This window comes from Micrasema longulum, unplaced genomic scaffold (genome assembly GCF_059751315.1).
Source record: "Micrasema longulum isolate JH-2025_06_02 unplaced genomic scaffold, ASM5975131v1 h1tg000421l, whole genome shotgun sequence".
Lineage (NCBI taxonomy): Eukaryota > Metazoa > Arthropoda > Insecta > Trichoptera > Brachycentridae > Micrasema > Micrasema longulum.
Window position 1 is genome coordinate 201,721 of NW_028277621.1, and position 25,420 is coordinate 227,140.

Here is a 25,420-nt window from a genome sequence, read left to right on the forward strand (position 1 = left end):
AATGTTATTTTTGCATTTTAATTAATATTGTTAATATAAAGCGTATTTTTATTTATTCGAATTTACTAGACTGTTTTTATTACAAAAAATAAAAATGCATATTTCTCTATGTATTTTTCTGTTATAAACAATCTATTAAAATAATACACATCAAATTTCCATTGTCTGTTGATTTTATTTGCAATCTTCTTTTTTTTCGATGGTTAAAACTCTAGGAAATTCAAAGACAATAAAATTTTTACTGTCATATATTGGCGAGCTCACACGCTATACATAGCCCCCACGCGTTGTGTCCCGGTCCCGTGTTTTCACGTGGTTTACCGGCAGCGAAAAAGTACTAATAAAAGTCACTAGATGTCAATAAAATGCACTTTTTTAGACAGCTGGTAAACCACGTGAAAACACGGGACCGGGACACAAAGGGTGGTTATTATAATCAGAATCAGATCGATCGAAATCTTTATCGGAGGAAACGTATTTTAAATTATATAATCGACTATAATTGTCTCTCGCTTCGAAGATAAAATGTTTCATCGTAAAATATGTATATTAAAAAAAAAAACATCTGAAGGATGGATAAGGAATGATTAATATTTTGAATTCAAAATGAGTAATTTTAAAAGATTGATATGGTTTTGTTTAATTTAAACAATAATATTTTAAAGATAAACATTTGTTGCAACAGAAAGAGAAACCTTTTTGAGAAGTCAATGTTGAAGTCTTGGCATTTACGGGCTTATGACATGTTATCATTGACACTTAAAAGTATCAACAATCAAATGTAAGGAAGCAATCAACATACCTTCAACATGTATTCCTCTGGAGCCAAAAGTTCTCAAGTATTCGAGCACAACTGAAAAACAGTAAAAGAAGTAAATTGCACAAGACTTCTGTAATACTGTCAAAGATAAACAATGAATGTGTTTACATCCCATAAATAATAGAATTCACGGAAACCACAGAGTACAGGACCAAAGAAAAACTAATAAGCAAAGTTAAAAAAAAAAAGATTATTATTATAGACCTTTTGAATTTATTCAAAATTGTAAATTCAATATGGGATTGCCCTGAACTATTATCTCTCATCAACTTCAGGGTGCCTGGAAGAATGACTAGACAGGTGCCACCGTTTTGTAGCAACAATTCACGGACAGTGTATTTATTTTTATTTTTATTTATTTATACATACGCCCATTGGGCATTTTTATGGACACATTTATACATAGCAAATTATTATAACAAAATTAGAAAGACTCAATGGGTTATAGTAGACTTTGTGAGAGTGGAAGCGGGAGAGAGGTGTTTATAATTGAATTTGATTCAGTGATCGTTTGAAAGAAGACAGCTTGTTATCAAAGAAATCAAGACTGGTATGTTTGTTGGCAGACCTGAGAATTCTGGGCATAGGGGAATGAAAACCATAGTTAGTTCTATGGTTATCGGTATGAAAGAGTAAGTTTTGTCTGAGGTTTCTAGTTGGGATATTTAATTTTATTTAGCTCAGTAGTTCAGGCTCATCAAAGAGTGAGTTGAGAATTTTAAATAGGACTATAAGGTCGGATTTATTTCAACGGTCTTGAAGAGAAGATATATTCAAAGTAGTTTCTAACTCATTATATAGGTCTCTGGATAAGCCCAACCTCCAGCCTATCTTTCTTAAAAATCGATGTTGAACTGATTCAATATTCTTCATGTGAACATCGTAATATGGAGACCAGATAACAGAGGAATACTCTAGGTGCGGGCGAACTAGGGAACAGAAGAGAGCTTTAAGGGTATTGATATTTTTGAAGTCAGCTGTGCTTCTGTTAATAAACCCAAGAAGTTTTAAAGATTTATTGATAACATGTTCAATATGAATTGTAAAAGAAAGTTTAGTGTCAAGTATAATACCTAAATCTCGTATACTAGACACAGATGATAATATTTCATCGTTCAGTGAGTAGTCGTATATGATTGGATTTTCCAGACGAAAAAATCTCATATATACTTGTTATGCCGTATTAAACAGACTTCGTGAACTCGGCAATAGTTATTCCCACGTATCTGATATATTTAGTGTAGGGTATTGTTCCTATAGAACAAACCTTTTGAACTTTTTCAAAGATGGTGAATGGTAATTATATTTATTTATTCATGCGTTTCATAATATATACAGTTTTTTGTTCACTTTGCCCAGCTGTATGAAACAGTACTTATGAGATTCTTGTTGTATTACTGTAGAATGTTTTATTATTTAAACTTTCTACTGAATATGCTGTATAATTTTTAGGTTATTTTTTTAAATATAAATCTAATATAATTTTTAGTTTTAATTTTTTTTATAAATCTTGGGAAAAGAGGAAATTTATGTTTTTTAAAAAAACAAATCGAATATTAAGCCAATCATGTTAGTATTATTAATGTTTGTAAAAGGCAGATTTTCCGTTTATGTTAATAAAATAAAATAAAATAATTACATTGAGCATGTTAGGTTTTATAATTTGAATGAGTAAACACTTTAATAATCCAAAGGCCCATACTTCACTATATTACGTTTGTTAGAAGCCATTCGGAATACGCATCTCAGATATGGAATCCTATACGAGTATGCCATATATATAAAAATAATACAAAGTATTCAGAATAAATTTATAAAGTACCTAAAATACAAAATCGGTATTTCTTATGTATCAACTCTCACTGCCTCCACCTACCATGGAATCACTTCTCTGCAATACCGCAGAGTGTGTGCGGACCAACTACTGCTTCAGAAAATTATAAAAGGAATAGTTGACTGTGCAGAATTACTTAGTTTAATGACAAATCATGTGCCAGCCAGGATTTGTAGACGGTACCACCTGTTTTATGTACCAATAAGTAAAATATCGTATGTTAATTATGCTTTTTTTCGTAGGAATTTTTCAGTGTACAATACAAAATTTAAAGACATAGACTACACAAACATCACCCTGTCAGATTTAAAATTTAAACTAAAAATGCATTATGTCTAGTGCGACGAATAGGAATATTCAAATTCATCTCAGCCAGCTACTCGAAATTATATGAAGATTAGAATAACGCATCCGGTGCCAGTCCAAAAACAATGAAATATTGCAGTTTCACCTTGCCAGAAATTCAACCCAGGACACGAAGAATGATAGATTCGCGCTCAGCCACCGTACGGGCTGGGCGTGAAATATAGTTCCTCTCCAACCGTAGCTAATATTTTTTTATTTTTTTTTATTAAAAAGAAATATTTGCGTTCTTATGATTTACCCAAATATTTAATTTTGAGGGCCATTTTCAACGAGTTGTAAATAACTCACTATTAGAAAACGGAATCAAGTTGGGGTAGAGTGGGATTCGAACCACGGACCTTTGGTACATGAGTCCGAGACAATAGCCACGGGACCACAACCCGATCATAATCTTATAATAAATTTAAAAATAAGTTGTTATATGTTAGAAAACAATGAGTTAATGTTTATAAGTCGTTAGTGTGTAGTAGTGTAGTCATGTTTTAGACAAACAGTGAAAAAAAGAAGACTATTTATTTAATAGCATTGATTTATACTTTATTCTTAACAAAATATGTGACAAATAGTGAACAATGGAAACTTTCAAAAAATAGTGCGTCTGTAACCTTTAAATCATAAAATTTTATGTGAATCATTAGAACCGTTTAAGAATCCATCAGCTTTTGACGCGAAAGTACCTAAATTTTGCTATTTGGAACACTACACCCATAATTAATATATTACAACAGTGCTATTGAAAGTGAACTGACATTTATTGAATTTCAAATATCTGCCTTCTAATAACATACAAAATGATAAATCAAACTTCTATAACTAACTTATACAAAAAAATATTCATTTAAAAATGTGAATTGAACAGGAATGTTGCGTCTCATAAAATGAAATAATACGGACCAAAATGGACACCAAGTCGTTGGAACAATAGGCATAATCCCCCAGTCTACACACGTGCGTTTCCAGAAATTCTCCAGCAGCCTAGTGGACCACATGGTGACGATATCTACCTACTGTCTACAAAAGATTCTCTTCGGACATCTATCTCCCTTTGTTAACCATGGAGTTGATACAGTGCTTTATTTATTTAGTTTTTTATTGCTTAGTTCTTGGCATGAACACTTGACAAACTTACTACTATGCTCTATTTTTTATAAATTTATTGATATCATTCTAACTTTGCTAGAATTCCACTCGTCCATGCGCTTTGTAGCTGCACGATGATTGGTTATCTAGCTTTCATATACCAACTTAAAAATACCTAAATTTTATAAATGGGGTCTAGAATTCCAATCGTCTATGCGCTTAGTAGCTGCAAGACGTGTTGTAATCTTACTCCTTTTTACTATTCATATTATTTTTATTTTTTTTTGTATCATTAATTCACTAAATTTATTTGTCAATTTTTAAAATATGTAAATGGGGGCTAAATTTCTAACTGTCTATGCGCTCTGTAGCTGCAAGACGTCCTGTAATCTAGCTCCTATCTGTTATAATTTTTTATTGATCTTAATTGAAAACAAGGAACTAGAATCCCAACCGTCCATGCGCTCTGTAGCTGCAAGACGTACTGGGATATTTATTAATTGTATAGCGCCCTTGAGGTGATTTTCACAAAAATGGCGCTATATAAATTATCCAACTATATATAGACGAACACGTCAACACAACGAGGCTGACTTGTTTCCACTCGATTTCCTTAGACAGGATTTTTACCTGAGGGCAGCCAATGGACAGTTATGTACTCAAAGCCATTAACTTTTTCACAAAACGCTTTTTTCCGCTATATAATGAATGACCAGAATCTTATGCAGACTTCGAAGGTCAAAGATCTAGGCATCACTTTTGTGGGTTCCCTGACATTTCATGATCAGATCAAAACAGTTTGTAGTAGTTCATTGAAGATGTTAGGATTCGTCTTGCGTACTGCCAGGGTTTTTGGTAATACACGAATACTGATAATTCTTTATAGCTCGTTGGTGCAAAGTAGACTCGAGAGTGGCTCAATGATTTGGGGATCGTTTGAGTTGAAGTACTCTCTTATGGTGGAGAGGGTTCAGAAGGTTTTCTTCGGTTTCTCTACATGAAGGAGTGCGGATATTATCCATGGCTTTATTCCACTGAGTTCCTCCAGGGTATGCTCAGTTACAGCAATTTGAAGACCATATATAATGTGTATTTAACTACGCACTTCTTTCGATTGTTGCGCGGTATTATTGACAACCTTGAAATTATGCGGAGCATTAGCTTTTCTGTTAGACAGCGTCAGCATATACCGTATTTCAATATATGTACAGAACCATCCTACCGATGGAAGGGCTATCTCTATGTTGAACAATATTACTTTGGACAATGTTATTTTTTACGTCTCTTAAGGAATTTTCTCGTTTCAAGATTCTCTTACTTTTTTAACATATTGTTCTCTGGATATTATGTGTTACTTTTAAATATACCTAATTTAACCTTATTATTCTAATTATTTCTATATGTTTGAATTAAGATATTCCATTTTGTAATGTACATATATATGAATAAATAAAAATGAAAATGAAATTGAAACTTAAATATGAATCCCTGTCATAATTTGTATTCATGAAAACATTTCGTTTCTAGCCACCGAGACTTGAAGCCCGAGAATCTGCTGTTGGACGAGCGGAACAATATTAAAGTGGCCGATTTCGGGATGGCTTCTCTTCAGCCCGCCGGGTGCCTTCTAGAAACTTCTTGCGGATCTCCGCACTACGCCTGTCCTGAAGTCATTCGGGTAACTACATCCTTATTTATGGTTTTACAATATCAGCCAAGTCTTTTACTTCTTTTTACGCTTCCAAGAAATCGCCCATTCCTATTGTGTGGATGGGTGCGCGTGAATTGATTTGAGGTTAAATGAGAAAGATGGATTACAATTGAAGTTGTTTATTGAGTAGATACACACGAGCTATATCCTTACACTTTTGTACAGAAGGAATTTACAATAGCGAACACTGCTGAGGAGCTAGTGGATGGGTGACACGAAATGCCAAGATGAAATGTGCATATTCTTTCGCTGCACGACGTTTAATTACTTGTCCGAGCTGACGTTGCGTTGGGTTACGCGTTGCGAGCCAGAACGGTGTTCGGCCCTGCCAACTTTGCGGTTTGATGGTGATGACCTCCACACTATCCCTGCCAATTTAAACATCGAACTAATTTATGAAAAAAATTATATTTCTTAACAATCAAAACGCAAATAAAAAACAAACATTGAACCATTAAATCTTTTATTGTACCACGCACTGCAATATTGTCAATTTGTGTTTAGTCAAAAACACATGGTCAGTACCTACATGCACCCAATTCTAGTTTCCCTGTATGACAGTGAAGGAATACAGTATTAGTTCCAAATTATCAGGTTACATGCTAATCGTAGGCAACTGAAATGGCTCAAAATTAGACAGCGGAGATTATCACTCCCTCTCACTTCTGTTCAATGTACTTCATAGTCCTAACGCTCCTACATACCTGCGTGAAAAATTTCAACGCTTATCAGTTCATGGTTTATCTCTTCGTTCTAATTCTCAAGGCAGTCTCTCAATACCCATCCACAATTCCTTTATCTTCTCTAACTCATATAGTGTCCATGCGGCTCGACTGTGGAACCATCTCCTATCCACCATCAAAGATGTTAACATTATTTTTGGTACGTGTACTTGTACAAATCTGGATTTTCTCCCAAGGGGGAGTAGGTATATATTTTTATTTATATCCCTACAGAGATGAGGTAGAATTTTTTTCAAATTCAGGATTATGGATATTCGAGCGTTTACAGGGCTTATGACCTGTCATTGGCTGGGTTAAGTGGCCACTTTAAGTACTACAACATTCCCCATTCCGCTTATTAGCGAATATCCACACCGGTAACATTTTTGATTTTTGTATTTATGTTATGAATTTGAGAAACCATCCACAATGCTTAATTAAAATACTTAACTTCAATATTAATACATAGATGGCCCTCCAACTCGCTTGTGGATGGTTTCTCAAATTCATAACATAAATACAAAAATCAAAAATGTTACCGGTGTGGATATTCGCTAATAAGCGGAATGGGGAATGTTGTAGTACTTAAAGTGGCCACTTAACCCAGCCAATGACAGGTCATAAGCCCTGTAAACGCTCGAATATCCATAATCCTGAATTTGAAAAAAATTCTACCTCATCTCTGTAGGGATATAAATAAAAAATTAAAAAATCAAAGATGTTACTACATTATCTCTGTTTAAATCACGTCTGAAGAGTCATCTCCTTTCTCTTCCTTAATCTCTCCTCCTTTCCTTTTTCCTCTTTTTTCCTTTTTCCCAATGAGTAATAGTTTTGATTTAAGTTAATTTATAAACAAATACGTTTATTTCTATTTTTATATATCTTTAGCTTTTTAATCTGTTTTTTTTCTATTGAATAGTATGAAAATAAAACTTTTATTTTACTGGTTGGTTGGAAAAAATTACCATTTGGCAATTAACCCGCCAACGTACAAATAACATTATGTACAAAAGTTAAATAAATAAATAAAACCCTACACTCGTGTTGCCTTTTTGACTAGCTGTCATAAAGTATGTACGTTGAGATTCAAAACAAGGACTACTGGAATCATAGGAAGGAATGGCTTGGCTTTTGAATAAAAATATATGTGAATCCAAAACAAGTCTATTATCTACAAAAATAATATTTTTTTAAAAACCACTGAACTTCCTTACTGGTTTGACTTTTTGATGTTGCAAAATAATGATGAAGGTAAAATTATGAAAATGTTCAATGATTTGGCTTTCTCCCCAGGGCGAGAAGTACGACGGACGACGCGCGGACGTGTGGTCGTGCGGCGTCATCCTGTACGCGCTGCTCGTGGGGGCGCTGCCCTTCGACGACGACAATCTGCGCCAGCTGCTGGAGAAGGTCAAGCGGGGGGTGTTCCATATCCCGCACTTCGTCCCCCCCGACTGCCAGGCCCTCCTGAGGGGCATGATCGAAGTCAGCCCGGACAAGAGACTCACGGTATGGCATCTTGCAGCCTTAGAATTTGGAATTGACGCTAAAAATGGCACAAACTGTGAATCTCGCATCATCATACTTCGTTTGTTACAAACTCGTTCACAGGCATCACTACCTTTCCTCGGACCCTTGACCATTTCAATTCTTTTCCCTTCTAACATGATGTATTTATGCCTTTGATTTCAGGAAAACCGACCAAGTTAGCTACGAACTAACTCAAATCCTCACCGGCACGGTGGTTTCATGAGCTATCTTCAGCCTTTTTCAAGCCCTCAGGAATCAAAAGCTGTTCATGTGATGATGAGACATCCCAAGATGTCTCTCATTTGTTGATGCATTTTCCCATTTTCAGTTTAGTGCGAATGCAGCTAGAGGCGCGATGTAAATGTCTGAAGGAGGACCTAGAAGTAAAACAGTTTTATGTGACGTCAACTAAGCGACGTCTGCAAAGTAACTGTAGGATTTGATAGTTAATTTAAAGCTCCTACCCCAGTTAGAGATTAACAGAGAAGACACGTGGTTGCTTATTTATTTCATGGCGAATAAGACACAGCTCATGGTTGTGTAGCACGAGCGTAGCAGCGATGATGGGTTGAAGAGACTGCACTTGAACTACATGCTGGAGTTGAGTGAACTGAAATGACTGACTTGACTGGTCGACTGAACTTGTTAGGCTGAAGTTGACTGCGTCCTGTGGTCTCTTTCTATACCACGTTCCTTTGTAGGTTATTTCTTTATGGTAGGGACGATGTGAATGTACTGCAGAACGATGCTCCCAGTTTTTTGTGCAATACTGCTAGAGTTGCATTATAAGTTGTATTGGATTCTATAGAAAATGATGACTTGCCTCCATCGGTCAACGCACTATAATTTCAGGTGAATTATTTAGCACGAGTGAGTGTCATCGATTATGGACTATAAACCCTACATAACTTAAAACTACGTAAAACTACTATTTATAAGTAGATTAGTAGGCTTCAGATTGATGCGCGTACGACTATTATATTTCTATGGTTTTTACTTGAATCATAAAATTGTAATTAATAACCACAAAGTTGGTGCTGCAAATATTAAAAGTTTTTTAAAAATTCTTTGTCGTATCTTTCAGTTGGCAGACATTAACAGACACCCCTGGGTAACTGCCGGCGGAAAAGGGGAGTTAGAGCTGGAACTGCCCATGATGGAGGTGGTTCAAACTCACATCATTCCTACCGTCGAAGCCATGGATCCCGATGTTTTACAGGTAAACTGTGTTCTAAAGAATCAGGCGCTATCTTTTACAATTATCGATGGGTCGGTCAATAAAAACCCCATCTGCAGGAATCTTTAAGTCATTACTCGAGACGGTATACTTAACTTCTGTACTATCTCTGTCTACTTCGGTATGTTCTACCGACTTGTCATCTCGCATCATATGATCGAATCCAACCAATGAATGACCCCGAAAATTTACTCCGCCTTCCTTACTTTATGAAAAATTATTTATTTAATCCAATCCAATATAAAATACAAATACAAATAGTTTAAAAATGTTTATACAATAGGTACATTCAATATAATTTTATTTTTATTTACGGATTAAGCCACTCCACTGGCCCACAGGCACGTTCCGGAGTGTCAGTGTATTATTTATTTCATACATAATTGTACCTACTTTCACATCAATCGTGTGTAAAAATTCAAAAGAAATCAAAAACAATTAAAACATACCTACATCAATAAAACGAAGAAGGATTTTCAAGAAACTAAAATTATATTCTTATATATGAAACATATTCCTCAGCGTCCTGTCTAGTCTGTTTAGCAATCCATTTATGGACTCGAGCTTTGAAAATATTGTTTTTCATTTTGTTCAATAATATGTACTAATAGGGGACATAAAAGTATAATGCCTTTGTCCGTAATTTTTTTTTTGTCTTTGGGAGCAGAAGTATTGTTTTTTGTCTTTGACTAGTGTCTGCATTAGCTTTGCATTTAAAATGATTCTCATTTAAATTTTAAATAGGCTTCTATGATAAAAAGTGGCCAATTCAAAGCGATAATATACTCCAAAAAATCTAATTTAAGCAGAAAACGCCCGCTTGAACATAATTTATGACAATTACTAAGACCGTACGCTTAACTCTTTTCTGTATTTATCTACCTAGTGATTACAAAGGCGGTTCCTGCGTGGACGCGCCTGTAAATGCCTTGACGTCCATATTCCATTCTCTAAAATGTTCTCCATCTCTGTTGTAATTGACTGATCTTAATGACTCCCTAGAGGGTGAAATCCAGTTTTTTGTCTACAAACATTTTGACAAACTCAAAATATTGTAATAAAACCAACTGGTCCAAGGAGAAGTTTTAAAAATTGAATATTGTTTTACGGCGTTGCCTTGTATGTGAAATAATTTTAAAAAATGAATATCTTTACAACAACAAAGGTTTCAACTATTTAACTTCACTAAAATCAACGGGTGGAAGAATCTAAGAAATATGGATGTTCAAACATAGGTGATGGTGAATGTTACACAGTGTGTAAAGTGGCCACTTAAACTTGCCAATGACAGGTAAATGCCTGGACTTTCATAGTCCCTTCTCTAAAATGTTTTCCATCTCTGTTAAAATTGGTTATTTTAACGTCTCGATACGTATACTAAGGAAGATAGTAAAACAAATGAAAAAATATAATAAATAATTATTTTTTTTATAGTGGCAACATTTTAACGCCTAGATGCTTTTATATATTAAAAAGGCAGAATCTAGCTATATTGTTTTTATATCTAGCCCTTTGTTTTCTAAACTGTCAGTTATGTCAGAAGCAAATTGGCATAGAAGAAATTAAAAAAACATTTGATTAAAATGTGACAGACTATGTAAATAAAATTTTGAACTCTGTACACTTGTACCGTTCTCCTTGGAACAGGTTTTGCTAGTAGACTAGAAATATTGAACATTGACTCTTTATCGATATCTGAATACCTATATATGAAAACCTCTCTCTAGTCCAAGCATCCACGCTACTTTTCGAAGCGAGCGAAGTTGGACTGATTCAATGTGATTTATACCATTCACATATAACCGGGGCGAACCATGTATAGAAGCGATAATGCGCAGCTTACCATTATATTTGACTAACTATAATAACGTTTTACTGTAACTTTATTTACAGAAAAACAAGAAAATTATTACTATTTATTTTAAATCATTTCCACCGTTTGTATTTTTATCCTTATATAAATATTAGTATTAATAAAGCGCGCCCAGCGCATGCGCAGCGCAGGTGAGCCAAGAAACTAGCCGATTATTCCAGCTTATTTTTTCATCCAAATAAGTATATTAACATATTACAACAGAGATGAAGAACATTTAAGAAAAGGTAATATAGAAGTCTAGGCATCTACAGGGCTTATGACCTGTCAATGGCTGGTTTAAGTGGCCACTTTACACACTGTGTAACATTCACCCTGTAGATGCCTAGACTTCTATATTACAAGCCCTGTAGATGCCTGGACTTTTATATTACCTTTTCTTAAATGTTCTTCATCTCTGTTGTAATATGTTAATATAAACAGCTCCCCAGGGAGTTGAATCCAGTCCTTGTCTACAAAAATTCGGACAAACTCAAAATATTGTTGTCAAATAAGTATACTTTATTTTGAATGTCTTAACCTCAATTGCGGGTTTTTACTCCTAGATTAAACTTGCAGATTACACAAATTATTTTAAGATTTATGATTTGGAAAACAGTATTTCAAACATTATTTCTTAAGGACTACTTTTCTTTGAGATGATACTTTTGACATAAGACCATAATTACTTTCATGCGTCATATGCAGGACATATGGCACTTGGCGCGGCCGTTTTTAGCTCTATTAGTTTCTAGACTAATTCGGCCAGTTGACATTTCAATCAGTTACCTAATATCGCCTGAATTCATAGTGCTATTTTTTACTTATTTTTAAATGAGTTATGACTTGAAGTAATGGATTATGAAGATATCTATATAATATGATACATATATTCCGTTACGTCGTTTGAGTTGATTTCACAGATAAGAGTTGTTGTATCACACAGAACCACAGAAAAATTTCAATTTATAATACATATTTCTTACATTATATTATATACCTTCTATGTAGGTACAAATATATGATATTATTTTATAGCTTACCTGTAAATGAAATCACCATTCGCCACTGACATATAATGGAGACCAGACCACGGAGGTATATTCTAGAAGAAGGCGAACAGTTGAGAAATAAAAAGATTTTGATTTTGATTTTGCAGACATTAGTAAAATCAGAGGATATTCTGTTTGTGAAGCCAACTTATTTTAGTGATTTATTTCCTTTAATATTATCCATAGATATATGCTCGTTGTATGTCAGGTTATAGTCCAAAGTGACCCCTAAATCTCTGGTAAACTTAACTATATTTATTATTATTATTTAAAAAACAAGTTTTGTTTTCTAGGCCATCTCCAGTTTAGGTTGCTTCAAGCATAGAGAAAAACTCATACAAGAGCTCCTCAGTCCAAGGTAAATACATTTTTTTTCTAGACGAAATATAATATTATCAATTTTATTTATTGGCCTGTGGATACGACGTCCATAGATCCATGACACCCGCACGTGAGAAATTATTTTACCAGAAATCTAGAGCGTCGACCGAAGAAAGCAATATGCCATTTACTCTTTTATGCATTGCAATATAGTGCAAGACCAATTTACTACACACAAATCCAGTACAACGGTCTGGAGTGCATCAACTTCATCTCCACCATAGAGATGTTTAAAACAAAAGAACAAGATCTATTAAAGAACAACAGGGCATGGTTACATCGTTTCTTCTGACATCACTAACTGGTGTAGGAGTTTAATAAAAACTAGTAAAACCCTTCGCGTTTTTTAATAAACCATATAAATTCAAGTTTGGTTGACGTGTTTTTTCTTTTCTTTCCAGCCATAACACGGAAAAAGTTATATATTTCCTTTTGCTGGAGAGAAAGCGAAGGAGACCAGCGTTTGAAGACGATACAGACTGTCTTCTACGTAGTCGAGCTATAGAAACTGGAGATCCTCCACGCAAAAGGATTGACACTTGCAAAGTAATTATTTCAAATATGTAATATTTAGGGTCCTGATGTAGACATCTGCTGAAGAAGTATTTTTTAAATCCTAACTAATAAAAGCAAATAAACGAACCATATCATTTCATCTTTACATACAAATCTCACTTTTTCTTATTCAAATATCTTATAATGCCTGTGCATTCGTCGATTATTCCGACTTTCGACATGTACATCTATTTGTTGGATTTGTTCATGTAATGTCTTCCCAGTGTTCCTCTTTTTTGCATCATGTCAAGAAAGTCATTTTCATATAAATGCTTATGGTGCTTTAGTCCAGCATAAGGTCCCTGGATGACACTTAGTAGCGCCTCCCCACACAGTTACACATACAATGCAATATTAGCTTAGGATTGGAACTGCTGCCATCAGCCCTAGATCCCGCTTCAGAATAATAATGTTATTAGATCTACAATCAACGAGGACTAAAAATGGTTTTTGTTGATAAGGTGATTGCTTTGTGTTTCAGCTGAATGGGCAAACGTCTGTACAGTTTGGCCAGATTAGTGAAGGTTCCCCCTTGACTCCTCGCCGACAGCAATTCAAGTAAGTAACACCACTAATATTAAAAAAACATTATTTTAATACTGCAACGCCACTGTTTGATGGTCGTAAAGGGAGTATCTAGAGTCATAGATCTGAATGGCTCCTCCGAGACTGGGATTGAGGAGTTTCCTCAAAATCACAACTGACTTGGAGACCTTTGCAGTAAAACGCAGAGAGGATCTGCGGAGAAGAACTCGGTGACAGGCTCTGGATAATACCATCCGAAAATACAAACACCGCCCACAGTTTGGACTTCCCTACGTGAGAAGTTCTCACCAGACCAAGGGTGGTGGTGACCAGATGCAAATATAATCAACAAAGGTGGGGATTTCTGGAGGGAAATGACACAAGCTGCGATTGTGGAGAGGTGGATGATTCTCATCTGCTGGAATGTCCACAAATGCAGTTAACTTGTAAAAAGGATGATTTGAGGATGGCCACTGACAAGGCGACATCTGTCGGTGCACATTGAAGTGGCAATGTAATGTTTAATAGCTAGAGATTATGTGTAATTTTTCTTAAGCCTTTAATTGAGTTCTGTAATTGGGCCTCTCGGCCATTCGTGGTGCAAAAAATATAAGTAATACGGAAATCCAGTATTATAACCTCGGAGTAGTCTCTCATCAAGTCAAGATGTCTCCCATCTGTTGATGCACTGCCCCTTTTTTAGTTTCAAGAGAATGCAACTGGAGGCGCAATGCAGAAGCCTAAATGAGGATTTACACGATGTTCATGTAGTAATTAGTCGTAAGGACTTGTCAAGAGAGATACCATTAATAGATATAGTAAAGGCAATAAAAGGTATATATGATAGCACGACACCAAATGCCAAACACTCTTCAAGTGGATCGGAATGTCTGTTGACGAAAGACAACAGTTCGCCTAATCCTGACGAGTTTTCTGTGGTTTTCTTCAAATGCGGAGAAGCTCCTGAAACAGGCCACAGCCGAAACATCCCACCCGATCCTTGAATTTTATATCAACTGAACAAAGCTTTTCATTAAAGTAAATTCAATAGAAAATAGTTTTTTTTTTATTAAACAAACAAATAACTATCCATTTGAAGAAACAATAAACTTTGTACATTATAAGCAAGGTAAAAAAAAGCATGCACAGCACGTGTCCAAGCCAGGACATGAAGAACCTAAACCCTAGTTGCCTTTTCTTTAAACCTGCGGGATCACGCCGTCCTGGAAGGCCGTCAATGACGATCTTTAGACTTTATTCGGCAGAATTAAGGGGCGCTGGATTGACATGGGAAGAAGCGAGAGTGCTGGCTGGTGATAGGGTCTCCTGGAGGCAACTGGTGATGTCCACATGCTCCACTTAGGAGCGGATGTGGAAAAGAAGAAGAAGAAGAAGAAAAAAAGCAATTCACATATAAAAAAATATTTAAAAAACCTCGGAGTAATAAGGCGCCACAACTTTAAAAAAATTAATTAGAAGTGCTTCAAAATGCCATGAGAATAGTGCTAAAGAAAGGTACATATGTAGGGTTCATAGTACATAATCAATGATACACACGTGCTAAAACGTTTCACCTTAAATAGTGCGATGAACTAAGAAAGTAATGACATCATTTTCTATAGAATCCAATACAGCATATAATGCAACTCTAACCTATTGCACACAAAAGTGGGAGCATCTTTCTGCAGTACATTCACATCGTCTCTATCATGAAAAAATGAACTACAAAAGAATGTGGTCTACAAAGAGACCACAAGACACAACGCCAGTCAGTCAGCCTAACAAGTTCAGTCCAGTTCGCTCAGCTCTTGTGCGACATACTTGTCAATACTTGTGCGACATAAGTCATTATTTGTTCGCCATGTAATAAATTAACATCAAACAGCAACATCGTGTCTTCTCTGTCAATCTCTAACTGGGGTAGGAACTCCAACCAACTCCCGACAACCTAATCCTGCAGATATAATAAAATGGAAAAAATGCGAGAAGAACTCAATTGTATACCAATAAAGAAGAGATTGATGTTTAAAATGCTTGTTTTATATTTAAGTTTTTTTAACAATCGAATGCCCAAATACTTCATTAAAAAGATAGTGTTAATAAATTTCATAAGTTAGCCATACCTTTTTAAAAACAGGCATAGTTTTTCAAAACACAGCTACCTATGTATATTTTGCCTATGATTGAACATGCATCAAACAGGTTATATTTTACAGTGTTCTCTCGTGTCGCCAGTCCAGTAGAAGGGGGGATGGGCGCCGGTCGCCATCAGGGGCAAGTCCTGCCAGGTCTAGTCCTCTACATTTCAGCATGGTCCACCAAGGTAACTAAATCTGACTAACTCATTCCAAGGTAACTAACCAATCTAAAGAAATTAATCCATTCCAAGGTAACTAACCAATCCAAGGTAATAAACCCATTCCAAAGTAACTAACCAATCCAAGGAAATTAACCCATTCCAATGTAACTAACCAATCCAAGGAAATTAACCCATTCCAAGGTAACTAACTAATCCAAGGTAATTATTAACCCATTCCAAGGTAATTATTAACCCATTCCAAGGTAACTAACCAATCCAAGTTAATTAACTTTTTTTATGGTAACTAACCAATCCAAGGTAATTAACCTATTCCAAAGTAGGTAACTAAGCCAAAGTAATTAACTTATTCCAAGGTAACTAACCGATCCAAAGTAATTAACGAATTTAAGGCAACTAACCCATTCCAAGGTTGTTAACCCATTAAAAAGAATGAATTTCTAGGTAAATTTACATGAGGTAAAAAATCCATTCTTTTTTTTAAAAATAAATGTTTGGGTTCTTATGATTTACAAAAATGTTTAATTTTGAGGGCCATTTTCAACGAGTTGTAAATAACTCACTATAAGAAAACGGATGGAATTGGGGTACAGTGGGATACGAACCACGGACCTTCGGTCCGTGAGTCAGAGACACTAGCTGGCTAGCTAGCCACAGGACCACAACCCGATAAATTCTGAGAAAACTACGCCAAGGTTAATGATAATAATTTATTCAAAGCTTACTAAATCAATCCTCGCTAACTTATTTTAATATATTTAAGCGTGAAGTTCACATATTTTATCAACGAACTGAAAATAAATATATTATAAACAATAAATGTGAAAGAGACAGAAAATTGAAATAAAGAGAGAGAAAGAAGATAAATAAATCATAACGGGAATAGTTTTAAAAGAGGACTCGAAGTTAAATTTAATTGATTATTTATTATTTGAAGTTTTTGATTAATGGCTTTACTAATTTCTAATCGTTCTAAATTATCTAAACGAAAACCATTTTCATTGACATGCAAAATTTCTACACACGTTTTCACACACACATTTCTACACACGTTTCTACACACGTTTTAAAACTATTTCCGTTATGATTTATTTTATCTTCTTTCTCTTTTTTTATTTCAATTTTCTGTCTCTTTCATCCAATATTTTATTATATAAATAGCAACGCGTGTAATTATAAGTTAGTTAAATTCCTGACGATGAGGTAGTAACCTCGAAACCGGTCGAAGTGTAATTTAAAAAAATTAAGTGGTTTTTACAAATTTATAAACAGATAAGTGTAATGAAAAAATGTTTTTGATAACAATAATATAGTAAATGTGAAAGCTAAAATTTTGCTTTTAAAATGATGAAATAAATGTAATTCCAGGGCACGCGCATTCGCACAGGGCATCATCTTTAGGAGGAACTCCGCCTTCGCCGATGTCTCCCCAGACCCACGGTAATTGAAATTGTCGTGTTATACATATGTGAATGAGAGTGAATGCGGGCAACAAAATGGACAGCATTTGCCAATAAAAATATGTCAATCGAAGCCAAACTGGCCGTGCACAACGGAGTTGGATTCCCAACACATATGTATGGAAGTGAAACATGGAACTGGCAGAGGAAGGATGAAAGCCGAGTGAACGCGGTTGAAATGCGATCTCTCAGACGAATCAATGTATGACAGGGTTACGAATGATGAAATCGGGCGAGAGTGTAAATCTGAGTCAAGTATAATTGATAAGATTAAGAAAGGGAAGCTTTTCTGGACTCTACCCTGATGGATTAAAAAATAATTACTAAAAAAAGAATATTATAAAAATTAAATAAAAAGTACATAAAAGGGAGAACCAGGGTACGTACATTAGGGGGGGCCGATAATATTTTTTTCCGAATTTTGAAATAAAACTTGGAATGCAAAAAATTTCTAAAAAAATATTCGATACTACTTTTGGACCTCAACCAGAGCTTGAAGTTTTCGAAAAAGTTGATTTTTTGCGCTAAACCGGCTGTCATTTCGTATTCGGGTAAGAAATTCAGTACAATTAAATTTTATAATGTGCATGAAACCTTATTAAATAAGCAGCTAAGGGCGTGAGTTGCACTTTGTTTCGTGATAAACGGGTAGCATTGTTTTAATGAGCCATTGTTTTCGTCAATATTAGCCAGGCGCTCAACGGAATCAGTTCCACGGAGTGTAAACTTTTTGCATTTCGGTAGTTGTAAAACGTGTTCGAATTTGTAATGAGATTAAGTTATATCTTTACCAACAAAAAAATAATTTGATCAATATAGATAAATTATAAAATGTTCATACACTGATAAACTTCAAACCTCGGTTGAGGGCCAAAAGAAGTATGAAATATTTTTTTAAATAATTTTTACTTTCAATGTGATTCAAAATGCAACTTTTTAGACCCCTTTCACTTTGGTGTCTAAAAAAATAAAAAACTTCATACATCATCGGCCCACTCTAACGTACATGTATTCTGATGGGAACTTAAAGGATGCTATTCTGAAGTGACGTGATTTTTATTTTTTGCATGTCACTACACTTTGCTTCATATCTGGTGACACTGATGATTAAACGTCAAATGATGTAAAACAAACAGTCATATAATTTACATATTTTTATTTATATCCCTACAGAGATGAGGTAGAATTTTTTCAAATTCAGGATTATGGATATTCGAGCGTTTACAGGGCTTATGACCTGTCATTGGCTGGGTTAAGTGGCCACTTTTAGTACTACAACATTCCCCATTCCGCTTATTAGCGAATATCCACACAGGTAACATTTTTGATTTTTGTATATATGTTATTAAATGAGAAACCATTCACAAGCGAGTTGGAGATTTGTTTATGTACGAAATACACGTACCAAAATAATGTTATATAATTTACATTTTATAGTTCAGCATTATTAATTTGGTTAAAAAACGGCAAAAACAAATACGTTTTGTTCAATTCAACCAATTAAGTGTTTTGGGTAATGCTTAAGGTCGCAATAATGTTCTAAATCAAAATCATCATGGTTGATTGCACGTGCTCGTATTTATTTGACATTTAATAATCATCATAAGGCCATATTTAAAGCAAAGTGTAGTCGCATGCAAAAAATAATCCTTTTGTACCAATTTGACGCCTTAAATATTATGTTGTATTCGTTAAGTTATTTTCGTCAAATAAATAAATAGTTGAAGAAGACATTAATTTCGATGTGTTGTTTTCAGGGGGGACATCATTATCTGCAGGGCAGAGCCCTGGGACCAGTCCACGGGAGCCCCATCACCAGCGAGCTAATTCTACTGGTCCTACCATTAGTCTTAACATCAGTAAGTCTATTTTAAGGAGTTTCGTTTGTTTATGCGTGGAGCTCCCACGCCAGTTGGAGATGATAGAAGAAAACGGTGTTATGCTACAATGTGTGTTTGCCTACCATGCAAGAGGTCTCGGGTTCGATTCCCGGACATGGAATCGTCATGTAACAAAATATACACTGCGATTGGTATACCAATGCAGTGCCCTATGCACCGTTAGGAGCGGTAAGGGAATGATGATGAGTCTAGGCATATACAGGGCTTATGACCTTTAATTAGCTGGTTTTGCGCTTCTAAAGCTAGGGTTTCCTGGAACAGCGGTGCCCGTATTTTAACGGCCGTAGTGAACGGTGATGCGGTGAATAACCGTCAAAAGAAATTTATAAGGAGCCTGGAAAATCGTTTTGGTAACATTGAAAATGATTACGGCGCATCTTTGATCAATTTTAATATAGAATCACTACAAAAAAGGCGCCTTAGATATGATTTAATTTTTCTTTTCAAAATTCTCAATAACATAGTTGATTCGCCGTATCTTTTACAAAATATTGGTTTCCGTTGTCCTCTTCGCTATACTAGATTAAATTCCCTTTTTTATGTACCAACTTGTAAAAACAATTATACCTCGAATTCATTCATTAGACGTACCTGTAGAAATTATAACGGACTCAGTATTGATGTAGACATTTTTAACTGCACGTTGCATTTGTACAGAAAATTTCTTCATGGGGTCGATTATTTGGGATAGTTGCTGAATGTACATCTTGAGTGGTTTATGCTATGTATATGTGCCGCATGTAATGTATATGTTTGTATATGCTTTATATGTGCGTTCATGTGTGTGCGTGGATGGCTCGGAGTGTACATTCGGTATTTTTATTTATTACCTCCATGGAAAACGCAAATGTCAACAATTATCCTTTTCTCACTTAAAATTCTTATTTATTTTTTATTTTTTGTCACATTTAATGTTTATCTCTTTTTAATTTATGAAAACTTAATTGGTCTTTTTATGTTAAAAAATTGTTGTTCTTAGTACTTATTTTGTATGACTGTATGTTTTCTAAATAAAATAAATAAATAAAAATAAAGTAACGGTGACTAGAGTGTGGTTTCTTAGGAAAGCGGTGTTATCAACACCATTTAACACTGTCTCCCTAGGTAACCACTCTCTAGTCGTCGTTACGACGGCTATCCACCGCATCACCGTTTACTACGGCCGTTAAGATACGGGCACCGCTGTCCTAGGAAACCCTAGCTTAAGGCTTTTTAGATGGTCCTAACTCCTGTAAAAGACAATTAGATCATCTGCGTGGCATGTGATGTTAATGACTTTATCCACCTTAGTAGATTCACTACTTTTTTCATTCTTAAAAGCGTTTTATTAATATATTTATTCTGTTTGTGTAAGAAAAGGTTTAAGGCGTATATATTATTGTGCTATATTTAGTTATAAAGGTGCTTAACTTGCTTTGTTTCTTTGTTGTTCTCAATATGTGTTATTTTTTCATGTTAATATTATTTATGTCCCGAATTGAGTTGTTGTAACTCCTGGGAATGTAATTCAACGTATTATACTTGTAAAACACTTTGTGTTATATGATTTATAAATAAATAGATAGTGACTCGCAAATGGTACATATAGGGTGTAAACAATCGTCAGTGCCATAATCCAGGATTATGGCACTGACGAGAAAATACAAGAATACGTTTGTGTGAAGGAAATATGCGGTGTTGGGCAAGCTGTAATTATGTCCTAATTTTTTTTATGATGTATATAAATTTTCTTTTCAGCGGGGGATCCCAGCGAAGGTGTTATAATCATAAACGACTCTCACCTGACTGGCGGAGGCTCCTGCAGCAGCTCCGGTACTCCCACTACGAGATCAGTAGCGGGCAATAGCGGCGGCGGTCGATCCTCTAGTCCTACCTCCCTCACAGGGGAATCACCACAAAGAGGTATGAATTAATCGTTATAAATGAAATATTTTCAGTAAAAAAAGAAGAAAAAATGGGCCTATAAAATAGGCATGTCTCTGCCCTTACCGAAAACGATTAGGGCAGGTCTGAAGGTCATAAAAAGTCAATAAGATATTGTTTTAAATTGAGTATTACAACCAGAATTATCTTCTCTTTTCAAAATAAGCGAATATGAGGAATTCCACTGTTTTCTAATTATTTTTTTTTCTATTACAAAGATATGATTTTATAAGTTACATTTATCAAATACCGGGCCAAATGACTGTAATCAGTGTGTCACTTTTCAGTAGTGACGTCATGAAACGGTTGGCGTTCTTACTTTCACTGACCGCGGTAAGTTGTATTTCTCCAGCCAATAACAAAACTGACAAGAATCTATGGAATATTGCTTTGATTACTTCATTTAGTTGATCGTAATTTGCTCATTTCTATGTTATGGTTGTTTTTACGAACGTTTCGATTTAGAAAAACCTAGAAAGTTGACATAATCTCTGGTTGAAAAAAGAGTGTAATGAAATTAAAACTTTTTTTTCTATGGTCAAAACGTTCCTTACAAGGTGCGGGTGCTTTAAAGCGGAAACCGGAAATACTACACGTAGATATAGGGAGTGACGTCATTATTTACGAATTTAAAATGAATACTATTTTTAACATTTTTTATTTATTTTTCGTGCGTTTTTAAGATATTTCATTTCATCCTAAAACATTTTTAAAATTTAATTCCGGGTTGGGCTGGAATTCCTCATTTTATAAAAAAAGGTTTTAACTAAAGTATTTGATTTTTTTTTTTAAGTATTACCGAAGGCATAATTTTAAGTGGAAATAAAGGAAAATGTCACAAAAATGTGTGATTTAAAATGCTTGTATTTTTTTTCAAAAATAAAAAAATTTAAAAGGGAAAAAAAAATCTTTATAGGGAATGGCTTTAAATTACCATAATTTAATTCAAACATGATAATATTTCAAATCTAACTGCTGAAAACATGAATAAACCACTGGGTATCGCTAACGACTCGGCGAAACGTGCACCTTCGCCAATTTCCCGAGAGCTACTGAGTAGCTATATAGTACTGAACTAAGTGACTGACTGAGAGTATACTTTTGATGATTTTTGTAATTTATCCCCGATTTCCGATAAAATCCTTTTTTTTGTGCTTAATTAGTACTTATTATTTAATAAAAAAATATTTCAGTCGATACGTAAATGCGTAATGGAAGAATACTGAAAATCTAAACCCAATATTTATTTTATTTATAAAGATATTATGATTATTAGATGCAATGTGTACTAGCTACACATCACCGGGGAGGGAGAGTTAAGCGTGTTGTCCAAATGCTTATTTAAATTCATGTAAGAATTTTTATTTTTGCTATTGTTTAAAAATGTGCATACTTCCACTTTCCATTAAGTTGTATCCCAACTCAACACAGGGCTCTGGGCGTCATAGGGTTAGGGACACGGTATTATTTTTTGTAAAATATACATGTGTATCTGTATGAATAAATAAATTTTAAAAAAATATTTTGTTACCAGATGGTAGAGAAAGATGTTCGCTACCTGGCAACACTAGCCAATCCAGTGCCTCCGGCGGTATGTTTAGTAACCTGGGTAATTTAACAGGTAAGTACTCACCCTTAATCTTTTTCTATTTGTTTATTTATTTTTTTAATTAAAACTTGTGTGGGCGAAACTTAACCATTTTCTTGGCAATACATCCTATTGGATACATAAAACTCTCTCCATGCCTAAGAATAGATATTTACACATGTATTAGTAATACATACAAGCAAGTGTGTTTGATCGCGCCACTTGCCTGTTGGCAGATGAACGTTAGAAATGGTCTGGTTCGCGGAATGCGTTATTTTTATTTATTTTGCCACCGAACCCTAATACAATGAATGCAATTACTTACCTTGTACTGGGGTTTTGGCACCTATTTGGAACTTCTGTCACGGCACTCAGGATCAGATCTTGTCATCTGGAAGGAGGGGCACTTGACGTGTTTTCTTGAATTTATATGAGCGATTACCGGAAATAGTGGATTTTATGAGTTATTGGTCGCAAAAATTACTTATTCGCGATCGCGGTGAGAATTACAATGGACCATGCATACACGACCAGTTCAGTTGTTATTATGGAGCCGGGCTAATATTGGCACCCACGATAAGCATTGCAACATCTTAACCAGGGTCCAGTAGGTAGCAAATAATTTTAAAAGCCTCAACCTAGACAATACACACAAGTAAATGCGGCGTTACCAGTGTTAGTATTTAGACCCAAGCAACAGACGTGTATAATTTTTTTTCGTACTCTCCAGATAAGAGTAAACAGATTTCTTTACGAACAGTGTATTTTTTTTTAATTAAAAAAATATTCATAAAAATACAAAGAACACAATCGAAAGTTTGAAATCAATTATTGTATTTAATCTAAATCAGATATGTACTCGTATATACTCGTATGCATCATTATTTCTGGAAAACTATGGAAAAGGAATTATTAAACTGTATGTATCCATATTTATTTATATGTTTTAACTAGCGGCCTACATGGTCAAAACGCATAACCCACACTCGGAAGATTACAGGTTTGATTCCCGACGAGAACACAAAAATCAAATGTGATTTTTATCAAGCCTGGGTATTCTGTGATGTAATTTTCTTTTCTCTTTCTTATATTACACAAAAATATTATAACTGTCTATTTATTATAGGAGCAAAAATTTATAAACATTTCTTGTATACCCACGAACAGGCCATGCCTTTGTGGGATTTTGTTTACTATTTTTACTGTTAATATGTATTTTATTGCTATGTATGTAATTGTCCTTTATTTTTTTAAATTCTTTATTTTGCCTCTTTTGTATATTGTAATTTTTTTTTTTTTTAATATTTTTTTTGAAAATCACCACTGTGATTGGGCCTCCTGGCCGGTTGTGGTGCAAAAAAAAAACTAAAGAATATCCCGTATTTTGCTTGTGGTAACACGATGTTACATCGCCGCGCGCAAAGGATTTATTTACCACAGTCTTTTAAGAGTTAAAGATAAAATCTTCTGATCAGCTCAGCCTGTTCCGCTGCGGACACTAGCAAGTAGAGAACAAAACACGTTACAAATTTGCATTTAAATAATTAATTTCAGGAATGGTGCTAACTCCCCCTCTGTCCCCCACCCCCCCACCGTGGAGAGCAAGACTAACAACTATAAAGAATTCCTTCTTGGGATCTCCGAGGTTCCACAGAAGAAAAATGCAAGGTAACTATGTTATTTATTCATTTACAGCTTTTACGAGGGCGGATTGATAATGAAGCTACCTAGCGCTAGATGGCAGCACAAACACAAAAAAGATTTATTTTTCCGAATTGCAATCTGTCAAACGGCAGCTGTTAAAATGTCACCCAAATTCATCGATTCATTGAAATTCATCGAAAAAAAAAGTTTTTTTCCTACTTAGGTAGCTTCATTTTCAATCCGCCCTCGTACCATACTATCCCAGGAGCCTTATGCTGGAAAGATATGACATTTTGTCACCCACTCGACAATAGTCGATTGGGCATCTCGATTGCTTTGTCATAATGTCACAAATTCTTCTACCTGATTCAGAATATCTCTGTTCACACTGATCTCACCTTTAGTTATATTTTCATCCCTTTCAAAAACCATCACTTTCGATTTATCAACATTCATAAGCAATCGCTTGTTATTATTATTTTCGTCCCGAATTGAGTTGTTGTAACTCCTGGAAATGTAATTCAACGTATTATACTTGTAAAACACTGTGTGTTATATGATTTATAAATAAAAAATCAAATATTCAAAGTTTTTTTTTTCTTTCAGCTTCTTCCGAAGAAGTTCACCTGACTCCCGAGTCCTCGCCAGAGCTAACCAAGAAGTCGTGGTTCGGCTCCCTTCTCGCCACCGAAAAAGACGAAACCTTCACAGTGCTGGTCAAGGGAAAACCTCTGGCTACTGTCAAAGCCGATCTCATCCATGCATTTCTCAGCGTAAGTCTAGCTGAATTGTTGAAGAAATATATCGTCGGCGGAAATTCAAAACGCTGCAAGGGAGAAAGCGTAAATCGTTGAAGAGAGGAAAGAGAAATAAAAAAAAACTCTTTGCCAAGAATATGAAAAACTGCCTTTGTGTCACT

At 34.9% G+C, this 25,420-nt stretch overlaps 1 protein-coding gene across 1 annotated transcript in view; it reads left to right on the plus strand.

Moving 5' to 3' along the window:
• The window catches only part of sff (BRSK family serine/threonine-protein kinase sugar-free frosting), a 70,656-nt gene that overhangs the window by 18,974 nt on the left and 26,262 nt on the right, over positions 1-25,420 (plus strand). Inside the window, exons 5-13 of the mRNA XM_088226333.1 lie at positions 5,628-5,778; positions 7,830-8,045; positions 9,151-9,285; positions 15,871-15,991; positions 17,354-17,425; positions 19,203-19,304; positions 21,084-21,248; positions 24,412-24,525; positions 25,108-25,274. Coding sequence (XP_088082459.1) covers positions 5,628-5,778; positions 7,830-8,045; positions 9,151-9,285; positions 15,871-15,991; positions 17,354-17,425; positions 19,203-19,304; positions 21,084-21,248; positions 24,412-24,525; positions 25,108-25,274 — 1,243 coding nt within the window. The remainder of the gene's footprint in view (positions 1-5,627; positions 5,779-7,829; positions 8,046-9,150; positions 9,286-15,870; positions 15,992-17,353; positions 17,426-19,202; positions 19,305-21,083; positions 21,249-24,411; positions 24,526-25,107; positions 25,275-25,420) is intronic.